This window comes from Dipodomys merriami, unplaced genomic scaffold (assembly GCF_024711535.1).
Source record: "Dipodomys merriami isolate MVZ:Mamm:240054 unplaced genomic scaffold, mDipMer1.0.p SCAF_20, whole genome shotgun sequence".
Lineage (NCBI taxonomy): Eukaryota > Metazoa > Chordata > Mammalia > Rodentia > Heteromyidae > Dipodomys > Dipodomys merriami.
This window is the reverse complement of record NW_027203382.1, coordinates 23,192,008-23,217,377: the sequence shown is the minus strand read 5'-3', so window position 1 is coordinate 23,217,377 and position 25,370 is coordinate 23,192,008. Positions and strand designations below refer to the sequence as shown.

General features: G+C 35.6%; 1 protein-coding gene across 1 annotated transcript in view; it reads right to left on the bottom strand.

Moving 5' to 3' along the window:
• Ap3b1 (adaptor related protein complex 3 subunit beta 1) overlaps window positions 1-25,370 on the bottom strand; it is a 229,246-nt gene that overhangs the window by 12,955 nt on the left and 190,921 nt on the right. Inside the window, exons 24-25 of the mRNA XM_070031216.1 lie at window positions 23,135-23,219; window positions 4,092-4,189 (exon numbers count right to left, since the gene is read on the bottom strand). Of these exons, the coding sequence (XP_069887317.1) occupies window positions 4,092-4,189; window positions 23,135-23,219 (183 nt within the window). The remainder of the gene's footprint in view (window positions 1-4,091; window positions 4,190-23,134; window positions 23,220-25,370) is intronic.

Sequence of the window (25,370 nt, the reverse complement as noted above, 5' to 3'; positions counted from 1 at the left end):
TATGAAGTGTTTGGGAAACAAATTCAACAGCAAACAGAACATTTGGAAAATATGTTGAAGTTCAGTGCCAAGGATTTAATTAAATAAAACAAAATAACCACAATAAATGTCATATTTGGAGCTGTCACATAAGTCATTGACACCTTTTTGAGATGTCTAAAACATATAATTTACAAAATTTATGAAAGTTGTAAAACTTGATACCATGTATCCAAAGGACCCTGAGCCTTTAGGCCTTATGTATTTAATTATTTATTGCAAATGTAATCTGAAATTGTAAAAACTCCCTCTGATTAAGGATATGAAGACACTAAAGCCTCTCATTATAAAAAGATGCCACCAAACAGAAAATAGAACTATCTAGTAATAAGGAGCAGTTTTTACTAACTACTTTCAAACTCCAGAAACACTATGTTCTGTCTTAGGCTGCTTAACTTCAATATTAGGCAAAAGCTTTAAAAACTACACTCACAGTCAAGCATGGCTTTTAAGTAAAGCACAGTGGCTGACATAACACTGCTGAGAGATGTGTGTACTCATTTAGGATTTAAACCTTCTCCATTAAGCTCTATTGAAGAGCAACTGCTGAATAAATGAATGCAACTATGTTTATGTTAAAAGCCTGTTTCCCGCAGCATGTAATTAAAGGAAATGTTGTACAAAGCCAGTACTTTTGTCAAGCTCCTGTAAATGGAAAGATGGATAGCACTCAGAGAAGTGAATGCATTGCTTCATATTTAACCTTAACACTCTTGTCATTAATGGTTTGTCTAACTTGTTCTATAAAAGACAAGGTACTGCTCCATTGAAGTAAAATTAAAAAAATCAACTAAACCATGCTTTTCAGAACAGAAGATTCATTATCGTCAGCTAATGTATTGGCATAAAGCAAAGTAACATCCTATCAAGTAAGGCACACATTCAATCTGCCTTCCCACCCCCCTTTATTTTTAACTCATGCTGTTTTATTGTTATAGGCAATTTGTACCACTCAGCATGACAGTGTAAACTGAATCAAGATTAATTTACATGCAAAAGAACACTTAGGAGAGCAGCATGGTAAGCAAATGTATTGTCTCGATTGCTGAGGTGGAAAAAGAACCTGGAAAGAAAAAAAGGTGCTCTAATTAAGGGGCATCAAATATGATTGCTTGTGGTAGTTAAGGGCCAGAAAATAGTAAATGTCTGACCACTTAAAGAATTAGCATCTTGCTCGCTAGGAACCCATAAGATGGATGCATAAATCACAATAAAATTAAGTAAACATTTTAGGTTTCTTAAAGCAGAGGTTTTGTTAAATGAAAATATATCAGGTATTCTCAAATTAAGTAGGAGGAAAAATATGCCAAGGTACCATTAAAAGTTTCTGTTATATAAACATACTTTTCAAACATTGTATATAGCTTGCTCACACATAATACAGATAAAGTTACTGGGAAAATATTTTAAAATCATCAGACTGAAGAACTGGTAGTTTTATTAGAATTTGTCTAATTTTTGGTGATGGTGTAGTACTGCACTTAATTTAGGTCAATCAACTGTAATTAACTACTAAACTAGCCAAGTAAAGTAAGAAAACTAATTTGAAAAGATTTTTCTGTGTTTTGGATTTGCAGGAAGAAAGTAAACAAAAGACGGTATCCTGGAACAAACCATCAGCTTAAGCTTTTGAAATTAAAATAGAAGAAACAAAATTAAAAATTTAAATAAAAAAATTCTATGCTCTTTACAGTATTTAAAGGTCCTCAGGGACAGCTCATAACCAATTCTGCAGCACTTAAAACTCTCAATAAATAAACTATGCTTCATTTTAAGGCTCATGATATGAATACCATAAATATTCAATGACAAAGGCAACCTGATTTAGCATGTTGACCTCCATTGTAAAAACAATCATGTTTACCCACAGAACCCTTAAGAAAACAGAACAAGTGATGAAGCTGGTTATAACTAGAAATAAAACCTTTTATTTGTAAACACATTTGTCCAATATGTGAGAATCTGTTAGAACCATCTTTACTTAATATTTGCACTTTTCAGTTATGTATATATCTTGAGAATAAAAAAGAAACATTTTGTTTCTCTTATTTATAACTTTCAGTTTCTAACATATTTAATCATTTTGAAGTCTTAAAATATATCATGAAATGAGATCAATTATATAAACTCTTTTTTTTACAACAGAGAAACAGATTAAACACATTTCTAAACTCACATTTTACCTTCTAGAACAATGCATTGATAAAATGTGAGGAAATGATTTTTATTTTAATTTAGGATTTTGTTAGTAAGTCATTTTCATTTACCTTCTGTCTAACAAACAAATACATGTATAAAGTTGAGAACTGAGATCTCTATTGCCAAACCTGCTAAAATCTAGAACTAAAAAGATGCTATTGAGAAGATTCTTGAAACCTGTGGCAAATTTGCCGGCATCAAGTCCCACATCAAAGAATGAATTCAGGAAGACAGGAAGAATGATACAGAAATGCCAAGAGACTTGCAAGGATTTACAAATACTTCATATAAACAAATTTTCAAATAGCTTTATTCAGAGTAGCCTTTCTGCTCTATTAAACATAGCAAACAGCTGCCAGATTTATTCAGACAAATAATCAACAACCATAGAAGTAAAATGGCAGAAGAAAAAGGGATTTTGGCAACAAGTCCACAGAGGACCGCAGCTATTCTCCAAATGCACCTCTCTCATGCACTTACGGTTCTATATGGCTAGTCAGCGAAAAATCCCTCTGTTACAGCAGAGCAAAAAAAAATTTGATCGAAATAGCAACTATTCTAAACAACAGCTGAGAGAAAGGGAAAGGGCATACACTAATCTGCTGCCTTAAATAGACTTTACTTGTACTTCTCAAAGACAGAATACCCTCTTAGCAATAAATGTGCCAAAGCCTTACTCAGTCGCTTATATGCCACTCACCTTGGTTTGCTGAACAGATGCAAAGCAGAGAGGCAGGCTTTAGCCAGCAAAGGGTAAGAATAGCAAATATAAGAATCAATTCAATTTGTTATGGGAAAAATAAAATCACAAAGATAATTTTCTTCTATAGCAATAATCAACTTTTGAGAAAACAAATGTAAAGTTGGATTTAGTCACTTTTTTATCATTTAAAAATAAGGTCTGAGGAAAAAAAAAGATTCCTATAAATTTATAGTTGTGTTTGGGATTTCTGTGTGAGATTCTTCGACAACAGGTCTTTTTGATTCTGTGGATCGAAAAGGCTTGGAGTAAATCAATCATAAGCACTACAACAAAGGAGTGCCAGGGAGCATGCTCCTTTCCTCGGATGTATGTAGTACTTTCTAGAAGCTTGATAGTATGATCTAATAATCTCAAAACGAAGGGATCTTTGTTTGATAGCATCCTTCAGAAGGGGAAAAATAGCTCTGATTCACGTATGGTTTTAAAAATTGCTGAATATTCAAAAATATATTCCCTAGTTTTAGAAATGTTATCCTTTAACACATAAAATCTTTGTTATTTTCCTATATTCACATACAGAAAAAAAGGCTTCATTTTTATCAGAAGATACATTGTAATTGCATTCTTCTGGTAATATTTTCCTTTTAAGGTGTACATTTAACTCAGCTCTGATTTATTAAAACTATTTCTTTAATATAAAATTTGGTCAAAAGAGAGGTCTTCTAATGCTATAATTAGGACTTCATTTTGAAATGTAAGGTACTTTACTGTGTATAGAGGAAAATGTATTACCAAGAGTGGAAAAATAGGCCTATAATAAAAAACCTACAGAAACATAGGATTTATGGCAATACAGCCTTAAAGCATTAAGTCTAAGTTCCTGGTGTTTTACACCGAACAGGGCCATCATCAGAATTGAAAAGCTAAGAATCAATGTGTTACTGTAAAGATATACTAATTAATTTTCAAATCTAACAGAAACATAAACAAGCATATACTTTCAAGGTTATTTTATAAGTACAAAGCATTAACAAAAATGGGAAGACTGTGCATTGACTAATATGTGTTTGAATCAACAGACCAATTAGCAGACAAGCATATAGCATAGTTTTGGTACGTAAATTTCTAGGAAATTGTAATAATTTCTCACCTTGTTCTTTCTTAAAATCTTTCTCTGAAATGGCAACAGGTAAAAGTAGTTCTCCAACAGATGGCTGAATATTAACATTGAAACAATCATCCTTGGTGCTAAGGAAAAAATAAAACCAAAGCTGATTAAATGCGAACTAAACATACCTTTAAAACTATGTAGTTGAATAGATGCAATCAAAACGTATACTAGAAACTTCTTAATTAAATATCACAGCTAAAAAGATTTGAAATTTTTCTCAGACAAAACTGTAGAGAAACATACCTGTTATCTCAATTATTTACTAAATGACACATATAGGAAATGCTATCAGAAAATACACACATACATACAAACATAATATACTTATTACTCTTCTTGAACAACATTTCCAGCCCTCTTTGTTCGGTTAATTTTGAGATAGGGTCTTTAAGTTTTTTGCCTGTAGTCAACCGGGACCATAATCCTATTTATGTTTCCTACCATGATGTTTACTACTGTGTCCAGCTTTTGCCCATTTAGGTGGAGTTTCACAAACTTTTTTCCCCAGCCATTCCTCATCTAGTACTGCAACTCTTCTGACTCAGCTTTTTACATAACTGGGATGACAGATATGTATCACTGTGTCCAGGTGATCGCTGAGAAGGGGTCTTGTGGACTTTCTGTCTGGGCTGGCCTTGAACCAAGATCCACAGGGGTGAGCCCACTAATGTCTGGCATTTATTTTATATTACCTTATTAATTAATTTTGGTGTTTAATATTGAACCTAGGACTGTATCCTATAACTGAACAACTCTCCCAGACTGACAAGAGAATTTTAAAAAACATCAACAAGAGCCAGGCATGAGGGTAATAATGTAAACCCAGCAGCTAGGAAACTGAGGAAGGAGGATCACAAATTTGAAGACAGACTTGACTATTCAATGTGACCTTGTCTCAAAAAACAAAACTAGCAAAAATGAAAAAAAATATTAACAGCAGTGAGGGCATATAACCACAACCTTATCTCTACTCTGTATATATAAAATATAAAGGAAGCACTCTAGTCAAATATTTAAGAACTCTTTAAAAATCAAGAATATTTTAAGTTATCAATTATGAGTATGGTTGGCTGCAAATAAAGCAGAAATCCAACCAAGTTTCTTGAGAACCGAGTGTCTACTGTTTAGAATACAAGAAGTTTTGGAGTCACCAAAGCCCATTAAGTGACTGGAATAAACCCTCAGGGATCCAGATTTCCCTCACCTACCACTCCATCCATAATATGCTGGTTCACCTCATGGCTGCCGCATGGCAGCAGCAACTCCTGGTGCCACTTTCACATTCCAGTTAAGAGAGAAAGTGATAAGGAAGGAGGCCCAATAAACAAGCCAACCAAACCTGTTCTTTGTCATCAGGAAACAAATAGCTTTATGAACTGCCTTCAGAGGGACTTGTATTTTCAGGTTAGAAATGGATCCTGTGACAATTGCAAAAGTGACTACAGAGATGAGGACTATGGACGGGTGAGATATACCAAACATCAGGATAAGATGCACAGAATTTATTCCAAAGTGAGGTAGGGACAAATAATATAACATGAAGAAAGAAGATAAAAACAACCTTTATGCTAGTAGACACCATATTCTTAGAAGCTTAATTTTTTTTCCTCTAAAGGTAGGGTCTGGTTAGATAGCCTAGGTTGGCCTCAAACTCACGTGGTAGGCAACATGGTACTTTGAGCACATAATCCTCTTGTCCTAGCCTCCTGAATGCTAGGATTACAGGTGTACCTTACCCCACTTAGCAATGTCTTAGATTTCTTCCACATGTAAATTATCCAAAGCCAACCAATAAACCCAACTTATTTGTAAACTCAACAGTTTCTAAATACAAACTTGATCTTAAAACTGGGTGACTATTTGGGGATTTAGGGAAGAGTGACTCACTAGTCTACTGTGAGGTAAAGAAATGTCCTATGTTGTATGGTAAGAATTACATTAGAGATACGTGGAAAGCAGATAAATAACCCATGGGAGGGGCTGATTTGTTCTGCAGGAGAGAATTGAGGGTAAACTTTTGTGTGAGAAGAGAGATAGGCATTCTTGCCTGTGTGTTGGGAATAGTGTGTCTGCAGACAAGGAGGGCGGTACATTATGAAGAGCATCACCCACATCACAACCATTCATCCCAGTTCTCTCAGGACAGCTCCAGTTTATAGCTAGTGTCCTGGAATCACATCCAGTTAAATGCCTCTTTTCACTCTCTGAAGTGTGCTGTTGTTGAATTAACTGTATGGATCTTTTATTCACATAACGAACACAAAAGTGTCCATGTTCCTCCTTTCCTTTCTTTCATGGCAGTCCTGAGCTTGAACTTAGTGCTTAGGAGCTGTCACTGAGCTTTTCTGCTCAAGGCTATCTCTAGAGCCACAGTTACACTTCCAGCATTTTGGTTGTTAATTGGAGATAAAAATCTTACAAACAAGTTGGGCACCAGTGGCTCATACCTGTAATCCTAGCTACTCAGGAGGCTGAGATCTAAGGATCGCAGTTCACAGCCAGCCTGGGCAGGAAAGTCTGTGACATTCTTCTTTTTTTTTGTCCGTGACATTCTTATATTCAATAAACCACTAGAAAACCGGAGCTGTGGCTCAAGCGGTAGAGCGCTCACCTTGAGCTCAAGAGCTGAGTGAGGGATAGCGCCCAACCCCAGAGTTCAAGCCCCACGACCGACAAAATAAATAAATAAATAAAATCTTACAAACATTCCTGTTTGGGATGGCTTTGAACTATAAACCTAAGATCTCAGCCTCTTAAGTAGCCAATATTAAAGGCCTGAGCCACCATTGCCTGGCTTCAATGTTTTCTTCTTCTTTCTTTCTTCACCTTCTTTTTTTCTTCTTCTTTCTCCTTCTTCTCTTTTTTCTTTTTTCTTCTTTCCCCTTACTCCTCCTTCTCTTTCTCCTCCTCCTCCTCCTTTTATTTTTATGTTGGTCATGGGGCTTAAACTCTGGATCTGGGTACTGTCCCTGAGTTCTTCAGCTCAAGGCTAGCACTCTACCACTTGGGCCACAGTACCACTTCCAGTTTTCTGGTGGTTACCTGGAGATAAGAGTCTCATGAACTTTCCTCTCTGGGCTAGCTTTGAACTGCATTCTTAGATACCAGCCTCCTGAGTAGCTAGGATTATAGGCGTGAGCCACAGCACCCAGCTTCTTCTTCTTTTTGAAAATAAAGGGTTTTTCTTTTTTAAAATTAGAGTTGTATCATTAGGGTCTTGTATATTAAGGAGTAACATCGGGGCATTTCCATACATGCTTAATGCACCATACTGTCTTCCCTTCTATCATTTTTCCTTATAATCAATCGTCATTTCTTTTTTTTAATATAATTTTATCACTATTAAGGTGTTGTACAGAAGGGTTACCATTTTGTAAGTCTGGTAATGATTACATTTTTTTTTTTTGGACAATTTCCCCCAGTTCTCCCCTCCCATCTCTGTCACAAGTTGCACAGTTCATTTCCACGCCACATAGAGTATACTGAGTATTATGATTACATTTGTTCATTTTTCTTCCCTCTCTTTCTGTATCTACCTTTCATCCCTCTAAAAGACAACAAAACAAAACCTAAAGCAAAAACAAAGCAAAAACTACCACTACTAGTACCACCACCACCACCACCACCACTACCACCAACCAAACCCCACATGTTTCCATTTCCTGGAATTTGTTTTGATAAACAGTATTTTATGTTTAAAAATTATACCTTTGCATTCCTCCCCTAAGGGTATCTTCATTCATTGGTCTGATTGTTTGTGTGTAAATGCCTAGAATCCTGTATAAGTTAATCAAGTTCAGTTATATTATAGATCTAACTTCTACATGACAGAAAACATGTGCTGCTTGTCTCTCTTGAGCTTGGCTTACCTCATATAACATGATTTTTGTTCTAGATACATCAATTTTCCTGAAAATGACATCATATTATCCTTTCTAATGGATGAATAAAATTCCATTGTGTATATACATACTCATCTATTGTAGGGCATCAGGGCTCTTTCCATCCCTTGGCTATTGTGAATAGTACAGCAATGAACATGTATATGCAAATGTCTGCACTGTATCCTGACTTATAATGTTCTGGGTAGATGCCTAAGAGTGGTATGGCTGAGAACATAAAGTTCTATGTTTAGTTTTCTGGGGAACCTCCAACCCACCCTCCAGAGTGATTGTACTAGTTTACATCCCTACCAACACAGCAACAGTGTTCCTTTTCCCTGGGATCCGTCCATTGTATCCCTGCCAGCATTTGTTATTCAAACTCTTGATGTTGGCCAATCTAACTAGTAAGAGATGGAATCTCAAAATTATTTGCATTTCTCTTATGGTCAGGGATATTGAGCATTTCCTCATGTGTTTACTTGTCATCCTTAACTACTTCTTCTGGAAGTCTCTTTTTAATTTCTTTGTCCATTTATTGATAGGTTTATTGTTTTTTTGGGGGGAGGAGTTAATTTCTTGAGTTCTTTGTAATATTTTGGATATGAAGCCTTTGTCAGTAAATCCCTATTTCTTAAAACAATTTCAACATGTTTCAATACCCTATTTTCATACATTCATACTTTGACTAAGTTCTCCCTCAATATCTTTTTTTTTTTTTGGGTCCGGTCGTGGAGCCTGATCTCTGGGCCTGGGCGCTCTCCCTCAGCTCTTCAGCTCAAGGCTAGCGCTCTACCACTTGAGCCACAGCGCCACTTCTGGCTTTTTCCTTTTTGGTTATGTGGTGCTGAGGAATCAAACCCAGGGCCTCAGGCATGCAAGGCAAGCACTCTACCACTGAGCCACCTTCCCAGCCCCATCCCTCAATATCTCTTAAAGCAATGGGAAACCATCAGACTTTAGGCACTGGAAAGTAAGTGACCCCATTTGTAGTTTAGAAAGTCCTGTGGCAATCTGTAAGGTGCAGTGGGAGAGAAACCAAAGGAGGAAGGTCTAATTAGGAGTCTAATCTGGTTAAGGCAGGTATTTTTGTTTTGCTTTGCATTTACTGTGTGTTTTACTTAAATAACAACAATGACCCCAAGAGGCAGCTTTGTTACCTAAATTTAATGATTAAGAAACATGAATGGGCTGAAGGTGTGGCTTGGGCCTATCAGGCACACAGCTGGGTGGCCTTCCTGGGATTTGAACATAGGGGCACATGATCTTATTATTGTATGCTGCTTCCCTAGGTTGGGTAACACTAAAAATGAGAAAAATGAGCTATTTTATGGATGCTTAATTTATTTTAATATTTGTATTAAGGACTATGAAAATGTCTAGAAAGATAAAATGACTGACTGTGATGCAATGGTATTTGTTTTTAAAGAACTTTCATTCACTAAAGTTTCCCTTCACAAAGTCCTTCAAAAATCCCAAAGGGATACAGCAAAAGCAGTGTTGAAAGGAAAGTTCATAGCTCTATGTGTGTACATAAAGAAAACAGAAACAGCTCAAGTAAATAACCTCATGATGCAATAAAAGCATCTAGAAAAATAAGAAGAAACCAAACCCCCAAAAGATGGAGAGGGATAGTAAAGATTAGGGTAGAAAACAATGTATTAGAGACTAAAAAAACTACACATAAAACCAACAAAACAAAAATTGGTTCTTTGACATAATTAATAAAAATTGACAGATCCCTAGCTAAGTTGATGAAAAAAGAAGAGAAAAATAAATAAACTTAGAGATAATAAAAGAAACATCACAACAACCATCCAAGAAATCCTAAAGATTAAGAGGGACTACTTTCCAGACCTATACTCCAATAGGATGGAAAATCCAGTATAAATGTCTAAGTTCCTTAGAGACATACAAGTTGCCTAAGCTGAACCAAGAATATGTAAACCACTAAAACAGACTCCTAACAAGCAATGAGACTGAGGAATAAAGAGTCTGCCAACAGCGGAAAGTTCAGTGTTATGTTCATCCCCAAACCAGGTAGAGACCTAATGATAAAACAGAAGTATAAACTAATCTCTCTGATGAACATAAAACTCCTTAATAAAACACCAACAGGGCTGGGAAGATAGCTCAGTGGTAGCGTGGGTTCAATTCCTCAGCACCACATAAACAGAAAAAGCCAGAAGTGGAGCTGTAGCTTAAGACCCAGGCCCAGAGTTCAGGCCCCACGAATGACAAACAAACAAACAAACAAACACCAACAGAATTGAACAATAAATGAAAAAAATTATGTACTATGATCAAGTCAGTTTAATACCAGAGATGAAAGACACAAATCAATGAACACAATACAAATTAACAGAGCCAAAGACAAAAATCACACAATCATCTCAATAGATTCAGAAAAAGCCTTTATCAAAATCCGACATCCAGTCATGTTAAAAGCTCTGGAAATCATTTGGATAAATGCCCAGAAATGGGATTGCTGGGTCATAGGAAAGCTCTGTGTGTAGTCTTTTGAGGACCCTCCATACTTATACTTACATACTTACACTCCTACTAACAGTGCAGTAGGGTTCCCTTTTGACCACATCCCCTTCAGCATCTGCTGTTACTAGATTTCTTGATTATAGCCATTCTAACTGGGGTGAGTGAGGTGGAACCTCAATGTTGTTTTGATTTGCATTTCTTTTATGGCCAGAGAAGTTGAGCATTTCTTCAAGTGTCTATTTACCCAAATGATCACAAACAAGGCCATACTAAAGCTACCAGAGCAACTATGTTTATTCACCATAGCTAAGATATGGACCTGACCTAGATGCCCCTCAGTAGATGAATGGATCAAGAAAATGTGGTGTGTGTGTGTGTGTGTGTGTGTGTGTGTGTGTGTGTGTGTGTGTGTGTGTGTGTGTGTGTGTGTGTGTGTGTGTGTGTGTGTGTGTGTGTGTGTGTGTGTGTGTGTGTGTGTGTGTGTGTGTAAAATGGAATTCTATGCTTCCATCAGAAAGAATGACACCATCCTATTTGTTAGGAAATTGGAAGACTTGGAAAAAATCTTATTAAGTGAAATAAGCCTGATCCAAAGAAGTATAGGTCCCATGGTTTCCCTCATTTGCAACAATTAGTATTCATCTAGGATAATTTCATCAGATGAGCAGAAAAGCTCCAAAGCTATGTACATATGACCATATAAGATGATGCTAAGTGAAATGAACCCCAAAATATGGACACGAGGTCTTTCATTGTTGTTGTTGTTTTTTGTTTGTTGTTGTACTATGTGATTTTTTTGTTTCCTTTTTATGTTCTCCCTCCTATGGAATATCCCTGTTGTCACTGTACTTGATTTTGGTACACTGTATCTTGTATATACATTTGTCTAACTTGGAGAGGGGAAGGGGACTAACAAAACCCTGAAACAAGGACACAGGATGATCCACTGCAACAATGATACCCTCAAGATAGTATATTGGAAATGAACTTTACAATCTTGGGGCAAGGGGTGAATGAGGTGGGGGAGGGAAGGGATAGTGGGAGAACAAGGGAAGGGGTAACAATGTTCGACAAGAAATGTACTCATTGCCTTAGTCATGTAATTGTAACCCCTCTGTACAGCATCTTTACAATAAAATAAAATTTTTAAAAAAGCTCCGGAGAATCCAGGATAGAAAGAACACTCTCAACATAATAAAGGCTATATATGACAGACTAACAGCCAACATCATATTAAATGGTAAAAAACTAAAATCATTTCTTCTGAAATCAGGAACAAGCAAGAATGTCCACTTTCTCTACTCCTTTTCAATACAATGCAAATGAAATATGTATAAGTTAGACATGTTAAAACTATAAAAATCTGATGAAAGAAACTGAAGACATCAGGAAATGAAAAGATCTCCCATGTCTACGGGTAGGTAGAAATAGTATCATGAAAATGACCTTTTTGCCAAAGTTGATCTACAAATTCAACACAATCCCCATCAAAAACACAATGACATTCATCACCAGGATAGAGAAAACAATCTAAAAATATAGAACTTCCCTATGATCTAGCCATACCACTTCTAGGCATCTACGCAGAACATTAATAGTTAGGATATGGTAAGAACACTTGCACATCCATGTTCATTGCTGTACTATTCATAACAGCCAAGATATGGAAAGAGCCCAGATGCCCTACAATAGATGAGTATATAAAAAAATGTCGTATGTATACACAATGGACTTTTATTCCTCCATGGATAATATGATGTCATTTTCAGGAAAATTGATGTACCTAGAACAAAAATCATGTTAACTGAGGTAAGCCAAGCTCAGAGAGACAAACGGTACATGTTTTCTCTCATTGTTGTTTTCTTTTGTGGGGTACTAAGAGGGAGGTGAACAAATGCAGTCATGGTCAATATACACTACGTAAAAAAAATGAACTATGCAACTTATGGGCAGGAATGAGAGGGGGAAAATGGAGAAAAAGGAAGGGGTTGACCTTGTCCAAGAAGCATTGTACTCATTACCTTTGAAAAACTCCTTTGTAACAAAAAACATCAACAAGCAAAAATCCCAAGAGGCACTGAAGCCTACTATTTCCTCTTCTTTTATTAAATACCCAGAATTTTTTTCTAAGTATTCCCAGCTCAGTCCTCTCATTTATAAATCAAATTCATTTTCAATCCACTGCTTAGAGGGAGTATTTTTGTTGTTGTTGTTGCAGGAAGAGATTATTTGTGTTCCCAGTTGGATAAGAAGGCTAAATAATGTTTCTTAGACTAATTTGAGTCATAATATTGCCTCTCATTTAAGAGTTTGTTTATTATCCTTATTATTTTGTGTCTAGTTCTTTATATTTTATTGATATCATGGCCTTTACGAAAGCTGCAACATATCCCCTACAGATTTTGGTATTATCTTAATAGTTTAAATGAAATTTCTCTTTATTCTAAGACTTTCTTTGTTTTTTTTTAAAGAATTAAATATTTTTATGGTCAAAGTTCTAGTTTGACCACAAAAATATGGAGTATCTTTGAAATCATTTCAAAGATATTTGAGTATATATTTTTTCAAAAGGCCAATAAAATGCCAGCCCTTTAGTTTTCACTGTCAGATAACAGAGGAATTAGTTGATGTGCTCAAAAAATATGCAGTGTATCTTGCATTTTTCCATAGACTATATGATTCTTCCTTTTTAAGTTCAAAACAAAGCTCATGTATTTGTAGTCAGACTCCACAATTCCTAGGTTCTGAAAGTCTTCATATTGATCTTGTTAAAATTTGCTATGTTGACATTTACAAATTTAGCATACATTGATCATGGAATAATGCTATACTTCCATTCATACATATGATTTAAAGTCTCCAACAATCATTGTGTTTGGATCTATATGTGTGTGCTTTTCTTAATTTTATTTTTTTATTGTCAAGGTGATATACAGAGGGGTTAGAGTTACATAATAAGGTAATAAGTATATTTCTTGTCAAACTTGTTACCCCTTCCCTCATTTTTCTCATTTTCCCTCCCCCGCAACTCATACAGATCATTTCCAACATATTATCTTGTATATATTGCTGTTCATTGGTTCCATCCTAAGACTTTTTGGCTTAATGATTACATCAAATAAAAACTAACTCATCTCTGCTTTCCTAAGACTTACACACACTGTTACTTGTCTTTCTATATTAGCTACACCTCTGATATAATGTGAATGGGAATGGAAATCCTTGTTTGCTCCTCTGACTTTAGAAGACATTGTGGTGTTTACTGTGAGCAATGGGTCCTTAGGCATCATGGAAGACTTGGAAAAAATCAAATTAAGTGAAGTAAGCCAGACCTAAAGAAATATAGGTCCCATGGTTTCCCTGATTTGTATACGTCTAGGATAATCTTTTCAGCTGAGCAGAAAAGCTCAAAAGCTATGTACATATGACCATATAAGATTATGCTAAATGAAATGAACCCCAAGATATGGATACAGAGGTTTTTCTTTGTTTTTGTTGTTTTTAATGTATTATGTGATTTTTTTGGTTTCTTTTGTATATTTTCCTCCTATGGTATATCCCCTGTTGTCACCATATTTGATTTTGGTACCTGCATCTTGTATATACATTTATCTAATTTGGGGAGGAGAGGGGAAATAACAAAATACTGAAAGAAGGACACAGGATGACCCACTGCAACAATGATACTCACAAGACACTATGTTGGAAACAGACTTTACAACTTCTGTGGGAGGGGAGGTAAGGGAAGGAAGGTACAGTAGGAGAAAAACAAAGGAGGGGGTAATGGTGTTCGACATGAAATGTACTCATTTCCTTACTCATGTAACTGCAACCCTCTTTAAAGCATGTTTACAATAAAATAAAATAAAATAAAAAATTACCACTCTGACCAAAGAGGACATTTGAAGCATTATGATGGAAGGAATGACATGCTGTGGTCTCCTTTTTCCTTTGTTATGGAAAAGGTTAAATAGTAGAGACGCTCTCTTTCTAATTTACTTCTTTTTTCTCAAAAGCCAATGATTTCATTTAAATAATTCAACTTACTGTTGTTACAGATTTGAGTTTAGAAACATTTGTGTTTTACAATCTTTCTCTCTCTTTTTTTTTTTGGTTGGTCAGTCATGGGGCTTGAATTCTGGGCCTGGGCACTGTCCCTTAGCACTTCAGCTCAAGGCGAGTCAGTGCCACTTCCAGCGTTTTCTGCTTATGTAGTGCTGAGGAAGTGAACCCACAGCCTCAAGCATGCAAGGCAAGGACTCTACCACTGAGCCCCTTCCCAGCCCACATAGGGTGGGCTTCTAACAAGCATCACTTAAAAGTCATTATCCTCTGCCAAACTCTAAATGTCAATAGCAAGTCAACAGTGTGGGGCTTAGGCCTCAAATTAAACATATATTACTGCCTACTACTCAGACCAAAGATGGGGACTGGAAATTGGAAGTTGTTCTTTAATTCCCTCATGAATGCCTTAAGACTTCCCCTCCCCTCAGTTGTGGGGCTTGAACTGAACCAGGGCACTGTCCCTCAGCAATTCAGCTCAAGGCCAGCACTCTACTACTTGAGCCACAGAGCCATTCCAGTTTTTCTGAATAGTTTATTGGAGATAAGAGTCTCACAGCCTTTGCTGCCCAGGCTGGCTTTGAACTGTGATCCTCAGATCTCAGCCTCCTGAGTAGATAGGATTACAGGCATGAGCCACCACGCCTGGCTTCCTTTCTTTCTTTCTCTTTTTTTTAAATAAAAACTTACTTTTTTTTATTATTGTTGGTAGTGGGGTTTGAACCTGGGGCCTAGGCACTGTCCCTGAACTCTTTTGCTTGAGACTAGCACTCTACCACTAGAGCTACAGTGCCACTTCCCAGTCTTACTTTGTACAACTCTCTCTCTCTCTCTCTCTCTCTCTCTCTCTCTCTTTCTATTCCCTTCTCTCTTCTTTCCTCCCCTCCTCTCCTCTTTCCTTCTCTTTCTTTTCATTCTGTATTGGGGTTTGACATAGGATTATTTTTGCTAAGCAGGCACTCCATCACTTGAGCCACACATACAGCCTTTTTTGCTTTAGGGGATTTGTCATAGTCTAATTTTTTTTTGCCTGGCCAGCCTCAGACCATGATTTTTCTACCTGTGCCTTTATCATGGTTGGGATTATACCTGGCTTATTAAACAAAGTCTTGCCAACTTTTGCCCCAGTTGGCCTCAAACTGCAAGCCTCTTGATCTCCACCTCCTGAGAATCTGGTAACTCCAGGCCTATGACATCACACCTGGCCATTCTTTTTCCTGTAATCTTATTAGCCTATAGTTTTTTTTCCCCTATGTATTTCTGTACCTTCTGTAGTTATATGCTTTGTAAAATGTATAGTTGCTTTACTCAGGAAACAGTATAAGAATTGTTCGTAAAACTCAATAGCTTGTAAACAATTTGTCAGTTTCTCCTGTCTGTCAAACATGCACATGATCACAGTTTTGACAATTTCTCCTACTACATGTATTAGTTTCTGCTATAAATTACAAAACTGTGATTTAAAAGTTTTTAAGTGTTTATTTTCTTAGAGGATTTAATGAGCAGGGAATATTTCATGTTTAATTTTTTACTAGTTTCAACATGTCTAACTTATACACATACATATTTCATCTTATTTCCCATGCCATTCTTTTAGGTAGAGTTCTTATAAGCAGCACTGTGAATTTTGTTTTTTTAACACTCATTTAATATAAATGGAATTTAATTCACTGACATAAACTGTGAAAATTATATACGTTGTATGGATGGCTCTTGCCAGGCACCTTATTTTACGTTGTATGGATGGCTCTTGCCAGGCACCTTATTTTCCTTTCCCAACTAAGTTAAATTTACCTACTTTTAATTCTTCCTAGTCTTCCTTAATTTAGTAATTTGGAAGTCATCATACATCTTATTTCAATTATTTTAGTGGTGTTACTTACTATTTTAAACTATATTTAGATTTGTTTTTGCCTTTAATCCTTCTGGCAAATACAAGAGCTCTATTATGTCAGCATTTCACCCACATTTGTTCATGCTGGAATACTGGTTCTCTCTTATTATTAAACATTCATTTTTCATATTATGTGTCAACAATTGTTTTTACACAGGGTTATCCTAGGGCTTGAACTGGGTCCTGTACTATCTCTGAGCTTCCATTTTCAAGGCTTTACCAACTGAACAATAACTCCACTTCTGGCTTTTTTGGGTAGTTATTTGGAGATAAGAGTCTTACTGGTTTTCTTGCCAGGGTTTGCTTCTTACCATGATCTTAAGATCATATCCTCCTGAGTAGCTAGGATTATAGGTATGAGCCACTAGCACCCAGCTTAATTATTTCTATTTTTTCCTTCCAGATTTCCTGTTAGATAAATGAATCCTTTAAATATTTTTTTCTATTTTCCTTTTTTCTACGCTAGTTGGTTAGTTTGACAGTATTCAGCTGTGGCTACTCTTACATATTCTACTCAATTTCCTTTGATATTTTTAAAAATATATTTTTATTTAAGTAGCTATACAAAGAAGTTGCCATTCAACAGTGTTTGTGAATACAGTACCTACTGAAACATCTTCACCTCCATTGGACCCACTCCTTCCCTTACTTTTCTCAGTACTATGGCCTACACAATGCAGTCTTGCCTGTATTCCACTCATTTCCCAGGTTCATTTTTCTACCCCTTTCTCCTTGTTGTCCCCCTTACCACCACACCACTTGCAAGTACCCATTTTCTGGTACTTATTTTGTTGGCCTTCGAGTTAGACTTTCTAAAGATTTATACTATTTGTGTTCTCTATAGAGTCGATTATACTTCAGTTAATTCATTTATAACCGCTTGGGTACCACCCAGTATGTTCATTAGGCACATTATAACTCCCACAAATGCAATCTGTATTTCTACATAATGGAATTCTATTCATTCCTCAGAAAGAATGATATTATACCATGTATGTAAGGAAAAGAAAGACTTGGGAAAAATTGTATTAAGCATTATTACATTCTTAAGTCTCCAAAAATACTTAAACACTATTCTAATTGTTCTTTTCATAGCAAGATAAACATTCTATCGATGTAGTATTCTCTTGATTAAGACATTAATTTTAGAGAAAGCTTTTTTTTTCTTTTGGAGTTACCAGTTTCTTTCATGAGCAATGGGTTTTTGTATTTGCCATGATCCTTCTCTTTCAAGATGCTACACAGGCTCAAAAGTTTGGTCATCCTATATTGTTCAATTACCTACATAATGGAGGTCTACATTTAAGTAACATACACAGCTAGTTCTGCTACTGGCTGTGAAGTTTTAGGTAAAATTCTTTAAACTTTCTAGGATCGTTTACTTACTTGTAAAATGAGCTAATGAAACTCACAGGATTATTAGGAAAAGTCAACATATTGACATACATAATTCCCAGTATTGAGAACAATATTGAGCACACTACTATTGCTTGATAAAATGAGTACTATAGAATCTGTCCTTTTCTTCTGGTGGACTGATCAGAGTTTATTAAGTGGGTGACATACTACTTGGTATAGATAGATAGATAGATAGATAGATAGAGAGATAGAGAGAGAGAGGTATATACACACACATATACATATATATATTTATATATATATGAAGTTGGGACAAAGGTAGGTAATGGTTGCTCCTCCTACTGACAAATACAAGTACCTTTACTCTAGTAAAGCTAGGATTTAGAGGATTTGAGATCATATATTTAGGCAGAACTGCATTTCATGTTATCTCTATCTCTGCTTCCTTCACATAAAAGCCCTACTGTGTCCCATGGTTCCCGATATCCACACTTAAAATCTCCCAGGTGAATTTTTTTTTTGGATCCAGTCGTGGGGCCTGAACTCTGGGTCTGGGCGCTGTCCCTCAGCTCTTCAGCTCAAGGCTAGCGCTCTACCACTTGAGCCACAGCGCCACTTCCGGCTTTTTTCTTTTTTCTTATGTGGTGCTGAGGAATCGAACCCAGGGCCTCATGCATGCAAGGCAAGCGCTCTACCACTGAGCCACCTTCCCAGCCCCCCAGGTGAATTTTTTTAACAGTGCCATTCTTAGGCCTCAAATTAAACATATATACTGTCTACTACTCAGACCAAAGATGGAGACTGGAAATTAGAATCATTCTTTAATTCCCTCATGAATGCCTTAAGACTCCCTTTCCCTTTTTTCAAACTTACTCATTTTGTGATATTCCCCCAGGTTTCCTTAGTACCTTTATCTCATCAGTGTTATGCCCTGTATATTTATTTTCTCTACTGTTGCTTATTTATTGCCCTTTGCTTTCTGTCAATTCTTCATAACGTCTGGTATGCTAGTAGCATTTTTCTTTCTTTTTGGTAATCTTTCTCTTAAAAAAAAAAAAAGCATTTTCTGGGTCTGGGAAGGTGGTAGAATGCTTGTCTTAAATGCATGAGGCCCTGGGCTCAATCCTCAGCCCCACATAAGCAGAAAAAGCCGGAAGTGGTGCTATGGCTCAAGTGGCAGAGCGCTAGCCTTGAGCAAAAGAGCTGAGACCCAGAGTTCAGGTCCCATGACTGACCAAAAAAAAAAAAAAAAAAAGCATTTTCTGTATTTTAATGGACAAAAGGAAGGGTAGATGCAAGTGGCACAGTCTTTAAGCTAACTTAAGCCAAATCATATTATTTTTAATACTGGTTAAAACATTCTTATATTCTAAGCATAAATGGAGGTCTATTCATGTACTCTGTTGACTTTTGGAGAAATATGTGTACATATAATTGTAATTTAATGTAATCAAGGACTAAATTTAACAACCAGTTAAAATGAAAACAAAGAGAAAACATCAATTCTTATAAGTACTCACACAAATATAAGTATAGATAATGTTCTATCTACCTGAATAACTACAATAATGAGTTAATCTTGTTCTTTTTATTCTAGTAAAAGAATATCTGAAAGGCTTACATTCCACATTCTCAGATTTTTGAAGGCTTCTTATTAAATATTCTATTATTGTTTATAATTTTATATATTAATTTATATAATGTATTTTAAGAAAAAAATTTAACATCAGCCATTCCGCCTTTCTTTTTATTGAACTTTACTATTATAGCACACATCACTAAGTAAAAAGTGCTACTTACTATGCAAAAGGCACAGTCAGTGATTGGCACCTAAGACCAATTGATCTGCCCATTACCACTATCTCCCTACCCCCACTAGTGCTACTATGAAGCTATTGATTTAAACACCGTCGATCGGTTTCCATTTTCTGATTTTGGGCAGGCCAATTAAGAAAGTGAGTAATTGTGATTACACTGCTTCAGGATCAATTACACTTGATGCAAGACAAAGTGCTCTTTTCAGAACACACAAAAATAATTTTTGAATCTAGGATGCTTTAATGTTTACTAAAATCTAAAATAAGTAACTCATTTATATCTTCATAGTAGAAAAATATATTGATATAGGTGTTTATAATATCTAAGACTATTTTATTAGTGAAGTAAATTTATAATTTTTCTAAAATTAGAGATACTGAAAATTGTTCACAGTATTTCCCAACATAAATATGAACTAAGTATTATCAGAATATTCATCTTTAAAGGAATTTGGTTAATTTTGGAAGACAAATCCTGTCTGGCAGACAACAAAATTAGTCTTGCAATTAAAAAAAAACTTGAAAAATAAGAACATTCTAGGTTATACAGAATGAAAAGGTTATTTATATGAATTGATAACATAAAGGTATTTTTTAGTTTTAATTCTAATCTAACATAGTACATGAGCTTTGTCATTGAGCTCACATTGACCACATCATGAAAATGAATATACCTCTGGTGTTGGAGGCAAATCTATTTAGAGTGATGTTACTCATAGTCTGGTGTTCAGTAATATTGATCTGTGTTGTTTGTCTAATAGAAAAATAATAAACAATTACTAAGCAATGTTGGGAAAAGTAATCAGTTTTTATATATCACTAATACAGCAGACCTCCCAAAACATAAAGGTGATGATCTGCATAAAATCAATGTGTTATGCTACATTGCTTATATTCATCACCGCAGGTTCTCGGTAATAAAAGGTATAACATTAGGCTTGAATTACTGCTAAGCTGAAGAGGTATCTGGAAAAAAGGGCTCTAGTATTTAATTTAGAAATTTATTTAAACATGTCTTTTTCTTTTTTTTTAATATATTTTTTATTGTAAAGATACTCTACAGAGGAGTTACAGTTACATGAGCAAGGCAATGAGTACATTTCCTAACCAGGATTGTTACACCCTCCTTTATATTTCCCCTACCATCCCTCTCCTCCCCAACCTCCCTTCTCCCCCTCCCAAAGTTGTAAGGTTCGTTTTCAACATACCTCTTGTAAATCTCATTGTTACAATGGGGCATCCTGTATCCTTATTTCAGCCATTTTGTTATTTCCCTTCCCCTTCCCAAATTAGAAAAATGTGTATACAAGATACAGGGCACCAGAATCAAATACAGTGACAACAGGGGTTGTACCATGGGGGAAGAACACACAAAAGAAACAACAACAACAAAAATCACATAGTACATTATAAGTACATTAAAAAGAACAGCAACAAAGATAAAACCTCTTTTGTCCCTATCTTGGAGTTCATTTCACTTAGCATCAGGTTATATGGTCATATGTACATAACTTTTGAAAAATGTCTTTTTCTTAAACATGGATATTGTAAAACATTACAAATTCTGTTCTGGTTAAAATTCAGGTAAGTAGGGGGAGGATTGGGGGGGGGGCGGGAGGAGGCTGGGAAGGGATGTGAAGGGTAAACAAAGGAGAAGGCTACAATGCTTGATAAGAAATGTACTCATTATCTTGCCCATGTAATTGTAACTCCTCTGTACAGTATGTTCACAATAAAAAAAAGAAAAAAGAAAAAAAAGAAAAGAAATGCACTCATTACTTTGCCCAAGTAATTGTAACCCCTCTGTATGGTATTTTCACAATAAAAAATTTAAAAAAAATTCAGTAAGTAAAACATTTCAATTTGTTTTAGAATAAAAACAAAGCAAATTCAATTCAAAATAACAATCTATACTCTATATTAGAAAAATATAAATAAAAGGAATTTAAAGATAATTTTCAAATGCATAAATACCTCTATACTAATTTGCAAGTAGCCTTTAGATTTCATCAGTAGAAGGTTTTCATAAAACAATACTTTTTTTTTAAACTGCATGAACTTTTTTTATTGTGAAAATACTGTACAGAGGGGTTACAATTACATGGCAAGATAATGAGTACATTTCTTTTTTTTATTGTGAAAATACTGTACAGAGGGGTTACAATTACATGGGCAAGATAATGAGTACATTTCTTATCAAGCATTGCAGCTTCCTCCTTTGTTTACCTTTCCCATCACTTCCCAGCCTCCTCCCTCCCCCGAAAGTTGTAAAGTTCGTTTTCAAAGTGACAACTTGTACTTCTCATTGTTGCAAGGGGTCCACTTGTATCCTTATTTAAATGACTTGTTTTTCCCCTTCCCCTCCACAAATTATACTGACATCAAATACAGTGAAAGCAGGGGTTATACTGTGGGGGAGGGACATACAAAGCAACAAAGAAATAATCTTATAAATGCGTTAGAAACAATCGCATGAAAGAAAAAAAAACATTTAAATACATATCTTAGGGTTCATTTTCCTAACTTCACCTTATCTGACCTTTTCTGCTTGACTCATATATATACTAGATATTGCAAATAAGGGAAACCATGGGACCTATGTTTCTTTGGGCTTGGCTTGCTTCACTTAATATAATTTTTTCCAAGTCTTTCCATTTCCTAACAAATGCGGCAATGTCATTCTTTCTGATGGAGGCATAGAATTCCATTCTGTATATATACCACATTTTCTTGATCCATTCATCTACTGAGGGGCATCTGGGTTGGTTCCATATCTTAGCTATCGTAAATAATGCTGCAATAAACATAGTTGTGCTGGTAGCTTTAGTGTGGTCTTGTTTGTAAACATTTGGGTAAATGCCCAAAAGTGGGATTTTAAAAATTAAAATCACATAATCTGTCTTAGGCAGTTTGTAAATTAAAGTAAAAAGGGGAAATGTATATGCATTTAGAAACAATAATACTCTACTACCCAAGAAACTCAACCTATTTCATAATGATATACTGTCTAAAAAGAGGCTTTTTCTGGGCTATTCAATAATATTGTAAAAGTTTCTAATTCGTCCTGAATTTTCCAAAACCAAAAACCATGGGAGATTGGGTGTGAAGAAGGAAAAGAAGGAGAAAAATGAGGGAGGGGGGTAACAAGTTAGACAAGAAATGTAATCAACATCATACTTATGTAACTGTAACCTCTCTGTATATCGCCTTGACAATAAAAGTAAAATAAAATACATGTTAAAAAAAACAAAAAAACTTTATTTAGCAGTAGCTTTGTTATTTATCCAACACATCAAGAATTTCAATGACATTTGGCAGATCATAATGACTGTGTTAGAAACACTAAAACTACACATACTGTACATAATTTATACACAGCAGTTCAAACACTGTCAAAGAAAACCACATTTTAGATATTTAAATGTTTTATCTCTCACAGAAAAGAGCTGTTGAAAGCCTAGTTTTTGATATGCTAACCTTAAAGGTAATATAAAACAGAACAACAACTGAACTTACCACAACTGGAAACTGGCAGTCTGTGTAGAATCACAAAAGTCAATACCCATTGAAACAGTAATGGATGCCTCAGGCTCAAGAGAGTCTAGGAAATAAGATAATTTACACATGGTTATGTGAAAAAGAGGCAAACTAAACACTGTTCATATAATATTTGTAATTTGGTTAATACAGCAAAACTTAATGATGACCTAAAAAACCTAAAATGAAAATGTTAAAAAATTTATGACTTCACTATGAAGATCTTCATTTTCATAATCTTAATTCTGCATTCACACACTCTACCAAACCTTACCTCTATTTGTTTCAGAGACAAATCTCTTCATGATATGCTCTATAAGAGAAATTTTTGTTGTTTTGTTGTTTTGGGTAATTTTCATTTGACAGTACTAGGGTCTGAACTGAAAAGCTTCATACTCACTCAACTGGCACTTGAGTTATGTTTCCAGCTCAGCTTTTTGCTTGTTATTTTGAAGCTAGAGTCTTGCATATACATATATATATATATATATATATATATATATATATATATATATATGTATGTATGTATGTATGTATATATATGGGCTTGGGTGCTATCCCTCAGCTCTTCAGCTCAAGGTGAGCGCTCTACCGCTTGAGCCACAGAGCCACTTCCGGTTTTCTAGTGGTTTAACTGGAGATAAGAATGTCACAGACTTTCCTGCCCATGCTGGCCTTGAACTGCGATCCTCAGATCTCAGCCTCCTGAGTAGCTAGGATTACAGGTGTGAGCCACCGGTGCCCAGCTTGTTTGTAAGATTTTTATCTCCAATTAACAACCAAAATGCTGGAAGTGTAACTGGCTCTTGAGATAGCAGAAAAGCTCAGTGACAGCTCCTAAGCACTAAGTTCAAGCCCAGGACTGCCATGAAAGAAAAAAAGAAAGAAAGGAAAGAAGGAACATGGACACTTTGTGTTCATTATGTGAATAAAAGATCCATACAGTTAATTCAACAACAGCACACTTCAGAGAGTGAAAAGAGGCACTTAACTGGATGTGATTCCAGGACACTAGCCATAAACTGGAGCTGTCCTGAGAGAACTGGGATGAATGGTTGTGTTGTGGGTGATGCTCTTCATAATGTACCACCTTCCTTGTCTGCAGACACACTGGGCCACTCACTTAGATCTCAGCCTCCTGAGTAGCTAGGATTACAAGCATGAGCCACCGGGCCAGGCTGAGTCTTACATATTTTGTGCTCAAGCTAGCTTTGTGTTGAGATCCTCCAGGTTCTCAGCTTCCTGAGTAGTTGTGAGCTACTAGCACCTGGCTGGAAATGGATGCTTGTTTTGAACACCTGTTTTAGACTCTTGAGGTTTATAAAAGATTATGCATCAAATACTGTAGAATATCTATCCTAGGCAAGGAAGTAAATTTTAAATAATGTTCTATTTTTTTCAGTTGAAAAAAATCTAACAAATAAGGATTAAAGTTGTAAGAAATTAAGATACATTCAGAAGGTAGCCAAGAGAATGGGCATTATTGAAACTACATTACTCAAAAATTAATAACAGAAAATTAATGTCAGTTTGGTTTTTTTTCTTTAATGTGGTACGGAGTAATTGAACCTGCGGCCTTCTGTATGCTAGATTAAACACTCTACCACTAAACCACATAGCCAGCCCCTAATGTCAGGTTTTATTATCAGTATAAAACAAATAACAAAATGATATTTTATAGATTTGGCAAATACTTCTGAAACCTCAACTGTCAATTTAGCAAGTATGTTTATTTTACAGTTGACAATAATGAAACAAGCAAAGAAGAAAACTGTATTCTACTTAGATTCCAACATTTACAAACTTCCATTCCTCCTAATGATACATGCTTTCATCAGCTCACAACTCTGTCAGTCTCATTGGTAAAGGCTATTTTATTTTTTTATTTTTCCCCATGGTGAGGATGGAATTCAGGGCTTCACACATGCTAAGCAAGAGTACTACTTCTGAGATATGTCTATCCCTAAGGCTATTTCTTTAGTGAATTCTTAACATCTGGGCCACAAACATAGTTGGGTTTGTTTAGTCTTCTTTGTATCTGATACCACACTAGAAGCAAATCCTGTCATCTCTAAAACATGATAGCATTTATGATTTAGCTCTGTCTACATCCTGTATTCTTATATTTCATTTGACAAAGTGACAGCTTTCAAGATGCCCTGCTGATAGCGCTCTTTGACACTGCCTGATATTGTCTTCAGTATTACGATAATTA